The sequence below is a fragment of the Sceloporus undulatus genome, chromosome 5 (assembly GCF_019175285.1).
Source record: "Sceloporus undulatus isolate JIND9_A2432 ecotype Alabama chromosome 5, SceUnd_v1.1, whole genome shotgun sequence".
Taxonomy (NCBI): Eukaryota; Metazoa; Chordata; class Lepidosauria; order Squamata; family Phrynosomatidae; genus Sceloporus; species Sceloporus undulatus.
Genome location: NC_056526.1, coordinates 157706105 through 157712989, shown reverse-complemented (window position 1 = coordinate 157712989; position 6885 = coordinate 157706105). Strand labels below are relative to the sequence as shown.

At 38.1% G+C, this 6885-nt stretch overlaps 1 protein-coding gene across 2 annotated transcripts in view; it reads left to right on the top strand.

Annotated features, from left to right (window-relative positions):
* Nucleotides 1-6190, top strand: part of FAT4 (FAT atypical cadherin 4) — a 173298-nt gene extending 167108 nt beyond the window's left edge. For both annotated transcript variants that reach the window (XM_042468500.1, XM_042468499.1), the window contains one exon: nucleotides 2507-6190. In XM_042468500.1, coding sequence (XP_042324434.1) covers nucleotides 2507-4374 — 1868 coding nt within the window. In that variant the 3' untranslated portion in view covers nucleotides 4375-6190. The remainder of the gene's footprint in view (nucleotides 1-2506) is intronic.
* The last annotated feature ends 695 nt before the right edge of the window (nucleotides 6191-6885 follow it).

The following is a 6885-nucleotide window of genomic DNA, read 5'->3' as shown; positions in this document are numbered from 1 at the left end:
AATAATGAATTGGTATCCCCTAATACAATAGCAAGTACATTTCTATACCGCTTATCAGTGCACTTAAGCACTCCCTAAGCGGTTAACAAAGTATAAGCTAATTGCCCCTAACAATCTGGGTACTCATTTTAGCAACCTCCTCAGAAGGATGCAAGCCTGAATCTAGCTTGAGCCCTTTCACTGGTATTGAATTCCCAACCTTTTAGTTTGTGAGTGACTGGCTGCAGTACAGGCATTTAACCACTGCGCCACCAGGGCTCCTAATCCATTGAAAATGTCATTAATGAATTTAAAAATTGTCATTTTAATTGTTAAATGCCAGCAACATTTGTTTTTTTAAAAAAATATTGACACTGGATATTATTTGTTGCTCAGTAGAGGGATAGTTTGAAGGAGTTTGCCTTTTTTGTCATTTTTAGTAAAAGTTAAGTACTCAACTGGAATTCCAAAATCAGAAATACCCCAAAATCCAAAATTGTTCCACGTGGGTAGCTGAGATGGTGATGCCTTTGCTTTCTGATGGATCAGTGTACAAACTTTCTTTTATGCACAAAATTATTTAAAAATATTATGTATAAAATAACTTTCAAAGTAAGTGTATATGGTCTACAAGTAAAATAAATGAATTTTATGTTTAGTCTCGGCCCCCATCTCCAAGATGCTTTTATTATGTATATGAAAATATAACAAAATCCAAAAGGAATACATCCAAAATCCAAAACATTTCTGGTCCTAAGCATACTTAAGGGATACTCCGCCTGTAATATTAATGTTTAATGTGTAGCAATCTAATAATTAACCATTTGTACTGGGGGCAATCTCAAACAGTTTGATCATTTTTGCTTCACATTCTGTTGTTTAAACAATTTAGTGGAAATACATTATTACTGATGCCAGTACTTCCTAACTCTCAGTCCTCTTGACCTCAGTAATGTTTCCTGCTGAGCAGATTGTACTTTTAGTTATTCAGAAATATTAAATTCACACACACATTTGGAATATTTCAGAATTTTACAGTGGACTTGCAGTCATTTTTCTTTGGGTGCAGTATGTAGGTTATCTAATGTTTAAAAAGACCAGGTTAAATGAAAAAGTTAATTAATGCATTACTTGCCCTTTTGAAGAGATCTTGTTATTGTTGTTTAAGGAGCACATGTTCAGAGAAATCTGTACTCTTCTGGCCTCTAAAAATAGCTTTCTGGACTGAACCCTGGACAGTTTTTAGTGATATGGTGATTACTTTTAAACTCTCCTTGTTCCATAAAATTTGGTCTAATAACTGTTTCAAAAGTAACCTTATCAGCAATTGTTGATTCTATCAGCAAATTTTGAACAAATGGGCTGTGAACCAGAGTAAATATAGAACATGTTTTACCTTCATTTCCACTGTAGTATATTCAAGTGAAAGTCTTTCTATTTTAAATCCCAAGAGGAGAGAGAAACTGGTTTTATAGTTCAGCATTGACTACAGCTGTTTTGAAAATGATGGCAACAATCTAAATGCAAGAACAGACTAAAAAGTCATTAAAAAACAAATGCTATAAGTTTAAAAGTTTGAGCCCATTTTTATGAAGGTCATTCTGCTGGTTTGCTGCACAGAGCAGTCTCCCAGCCTCTTGTATGGAAGGTTACATATGTATGGCAGCTACAGCTGGTAAATTATTGTGTTTCTGCTTGCTCAGCCATGCATGTGTCTGTGTGTTTGCCTTACAAATAATCACAATTGCTGTTGTTGCTGCTTTCCTTCTGTTTCTCCTCCACCACTACCATCCAATTACTGTATATACTCAACTATAAGTCGATCTCATGTATAAGCGGAGGGCAAGTTTTGGAGCCAAAGTCATGGATTTTGATATGACCCATGGATAAGTCAAAGGTAAAACTTTGAGGATCCTCGGGTCCATGGTGACTCTTCAGTGTTTCCCCGGCAAGGAAGCACCAGTTGCAGCCATTTTTTCCTTGAAGTGGGGTTAAACAGTCACAGGCACTCTCTGCCCCTTCAATCCCACCAAGAAACCTACCTTTACAGTAGACTCTCCCAGGAATGGAAGCTCTTTACTGCTGGCCTGTCCACAGTTATCAACAGCTGCCACTTTGTCTTCTCACAGAGGGTGAGGAGGAGACAGGGGTAAAGAGTCAATTGTGGGAGAGTCAAATGTAAAAGGAGCTAAGGCAAGGAGGGAGAGAAAGTGTGTGTGTGTGTACTTGTGACTGGATCAGCTGTTGCTCCCATAGAAATAAAAATTGCCCTGCACTCTCTCTACTTCCAGCAGCCCATTCTCAGGCACGGAGGGAAAGTGGGAAGGAAGGTGTATGTGTGTGTGTTCCTCACTGAGTGAGCTTCCATCATCAGCATTGACCCATATATAAGTCAACCCAGGATTTTGGGGTCAACTTTGGCCATAAATTTCTTGACTTATAGACAGGTATATATGATAAGTTAACATCTGCTTTAAAAGTGACACTCCTACAACTTCTAAAGCTGTTTTTCTCTCTGTTTTTCTAGATTTTGATGGCTGCATTGCCTACCTGAAATATGGTGAAGAAAGTCTTCCCTTCATAGGAAAACACAGCCTTGCTACTATATCAAAAACAGACCCCTCTGTGAAGATTGGTTGCCGAGGGCCCAATATCTGTGCCAGCAATCCCTGTGGGGGAGAATTAATGTGCATTAACCAGTGGTATACTTACAAGTGTGTGCCTCCTGGAGCCTGTGCCTCCAACCCCTGTCAGAATGGTGGCAGCTGTGAGCCTGGAGAAAGAGCTGGATTTGTATGCAGCTGTCCTGAAGCTTATACTGGAAGGGCATGTGAGATAGTAGTGGCTTGCCTTGGTGTCATGTGTGCCCATGGACATGTATGCAAGGGAGGAACAAATGGAGGCCATATATGTATTCCTCAGCCTTATCCAGCTGAACTCTCCTTGCCATTGTGGGCAGTTCCTGCCATTGTTGGCAGTTGTGCTACTGTGCTGGCCTTGCTTGTTCTTAGCTTGATCCTGTGCAATCAGTGCAAAGGAAAAAAGGCAAAAGTGCCAAAAGAGGAAAAGAAAACAAAGGAAAAGAAAAAGAAGGGGAGTGAGAACGATGCCTTTGATGACCCTGATAATATACCACCATATGGTGATGATATGACTATCCGGAAGCAGCCTGAAGGAAATCCTAAACCTGATATAATTGAAAGAGAAAACCCTTATCTCATCTTTGATGAGACAGATATACCACACAACACAGAGACTGTACCCAGTGCTCCTCTAGCTTCCCCTGAAGCAGAGATAGAACACTATGATATTGACAATGCAAGCAGCATAGCTCCTTCGGATGCAGATATCATTCAGCACTACAAGCAGTTCCGAAGTCATACTCCTAAATTTTCCATCCAGAGACACAGTCCATTGGGCTTTGCCAGGCAGTCACCTATGCCCTTGGGAGCAAGCAGTTTAACTTACCAACCATCCTATGGTCAAGGCCTAAGGACAGCATCCTTAAGTCACTCAGCATGCCCTACACCCACCCATCTTTCTCGTCATAGTCCTGCTCCATTTTCCAAATCATCAACTTTCTACAGAAACAGCCCAGCAAGAGAAATGCATCTGTCAATAAGAGAAGGGAGCCCTTTGGAAATGCATAATGATGTCTGCCAAACAGGCATTTTTAACTATCCCACTAGACTGGGGAGAAGAAGCAAGAGTCCTCAAATGATGGGAACCCATAGTTCTAGGCCAGGAAGCCGCTTAAAGCAACCAATAGGACAGATTCCCTTGGAAAGTGGTCCTCCTGTAGGACTTTCCATTGAAGAAGTCGAGAGGCTTAACACACCACGGCCTAGAAATCCAAGCATCTGTAGTGCTGACCATGGAAGATCTTCTTCTGAAGAGGACTGCAGAAGGCCACTGTCACGAACACGAAATCCAGCTGATGGCATTCCAGCTCCAGAATCTTCATCTGATAGTGATTCCCATGACTCTTTTACATGTTCTGAGATGGAGTATGACAGAGAAAAACCCATGGTGTACAGTTCTAGAATGCCCAAATTATCTCAAGTGAATGAGTCAGATGCAGATGATGAAGACAATTATGGTGCTAGGCTGAAGCCTAGGAGATACCCAGGCCGCAGAGGAGAGGGTGGTGGGCCTGTGGGTGCACAAGCCACTCCACCCATCATTCAGGACAACATGTCACCTTTAAAAGTTGGTCCACAAGGTGGAAATTTCAACTGGGACAACCTTTTGAACTGGGGCCCAGGATTTGGTCATTATGTTGATGTTTTTAAAGATTTAGCATCTCTTCCAGAAAAGACAGCAGGAAATGTAAATGAAGAGAGCAAAAATGGTACAACACAACCAAAAGATGGGGAAGCCGAACAGTATGTATAGAACTTCATTATCAAAATCCAAAATCATGGAACATCCAAGCCATTTCTACCATTGCAGATAAGAGAAGAGCAGACTTTTCTTTTCTTTTAATCCAGGGCCAGTGGTTAGGACGCATTTTTTTTTTAAAAAAAATAATAATCACCGTTATGCTGCTGAAATGGACAAGTAAATTTTTGTTGTTTAATTTAATTGGGATTGGTTGAATTTGCTTCTTCTGCATGCATAATATTTCTAAGCAAGGTATTTGGCATGCAGCATTTGGACATGTTTTGTTTGTGATTTTTAAATTAATAATGATCAGTTCTAAAAATGGACAAGATGGTTTATTGTGAAGAGTGTATGTGTACTCAATTTCAATATGTGGTTCTAAAATGCAAAAATGTCAAGTACATTGTTTTTGTTGGGAGATATTTGTAGCAATTCTACAGAAGCTGAATGAAGGAATAATGCTATTGGGTTTCTTTGAAAATATACTTCGATTATCATGTGGTTGTTCAGCTATGGATATTTTAAAGAACGATAAGCTTGAGTAATTGCTGTACTATCTTTTTTGAATACATGAGGTGCTATAAACCTGCTCAAGCTCATCAGCACTTTAAGATTTTATTATTTTTGACAAAGTTGTGTGAGAACTTCTGAATTCCTATTCTTATTTTCCCCAATAGACTGTATTTCTAGCTAGTATGGAAAACAAGGGACATCATCAAATTGAACAAAACAGTAGAATCTGTAGAAGAGATAGAATTCAAAGGGATAGAAGTAGTGTAGAAGACGTAGTGAGGCTAAGTGCAAGATAAGACTAAAAAAAATAAGGCAATATTTATAGTTCAATCTCAGTTTTAACACTAATCTGGCCTAATCTAGGCCAGGGGCTCTCCAGATGTTTTTCACTTGCAATTTAGAGCATTCCTCACTATTGAATATGCTGGCTAGGGTTGTTAGGAGTTGTAGTCCAGAAATATCTGGAGAGCAGCATGATTCCCACCCTGGTCTGGGCAACCATTTGGTGTCTGTGTTCCGGTTTTGTCATTTGTAAAATGAAAAGTTATAAATATGACTGGTCTACATCACAGGAGGCTGTTGTGAGGGCTGCTTGCCTATACAATTATACTGGTATTTATTATTGTGAGTCCTGCCTTGCTTACAGGACCTTGAAGCAATTTTTGTTTGGCTCCATCACAAAATATTCTTTGACAAGAACTATTTGAAATTTTTAAAATAATATTGAAAAGAAAAATCATTGCTTTCTTCAAACAGAAGACAGCTTGTAAAAATGCCCATATTGTATCAGTTATGAATGGCACATGTACCTCTGTTTTCTTTAAAAAAAAAATGCACAATGCAAGCAGGGGGACACTACTTGCATATTTTTCCAAGGGAAAAGTATCATTCTCTACATGTACACATGCATCATTCATTACTGATATCATACACATATGTTTTGTGCTCAGTATCCATGCCTGAGTGCAAAACATTTAAGAATTGATCTGGTATTAAGGGAAATCCTACATTCACTTTTCTAAATCCTGATGTTTTAAAATTGCTTGTTGTAGAAATACCACATATTTCCATGCAGCTCTTATGTACTGTGTAAAAAAAAAAATAGTGAGGTTTTGGTGAGATTGTTTCTTTCTCACTTTCTTTTTCAAGCTAAACATGTGTTTTTGGTATCAATATTTTCCTATATTGAATTGTTTTCTTACTTTCAGGGAAAGTAAGAAAAATACTTTCTTTTTTTACATTTGTTACTTATGTAACGTTCATATTTTCACATTTTGATAAAATTGTAACATACCGTATTCTTTCTAAGTGTAAATGCCAATAATAGAATTAAAATATTTATTTAAAATGTCTGGTGTGCAGAAGTGGAAACAATATACTAAGCCTTGGCTTGTTCCCTGTTTTTTACACCAACAGATTTGTTCTTAGCTATGGTTGTGAACAAAACATGGCACAGAGAGAGAGAGAGAGAGCAAAATTTTCTCTTTAGCAAGAATTGGATTTAAAATGGCTACAACTTTATTTATATTATGATGGTGAATGAGAAAAACACATTAAAATTCCTTAAGATGGTTTCCACCAGGTTTATACATATTTGAGAAAGTTCTTATCATAACCAAAATAAACAAAACCATCTGCACTGGTCAAATTCAGTAGGTACATTCATTCCAAATGTGGAAATGATTATGTTGTGCCTGTCATGTATCTCTTAAAGTAAAGAAATCTTTCAGTACAGAGAGGTGGTAACCTGAATTCAGCACCACAAGTTTGATTGAATTCAGTGAGATTAAAAGCCCGACTTGGCAAAGGTAAACATGAAAGCCCACTGTCTAAATGGGCAAATCTGCCCATTTCCCGCGTTGTTGTTGTTGTTGTTATTATTATTATTATTACAAATTCATTCCACTGAATGTATAAATAACTGAATATTTGAAATGTATAGAAAAGGGAATCAAGCAAAATTATTACTCATTCTTAGTTATAATATATACAGAGTTTAGTGTGACATAT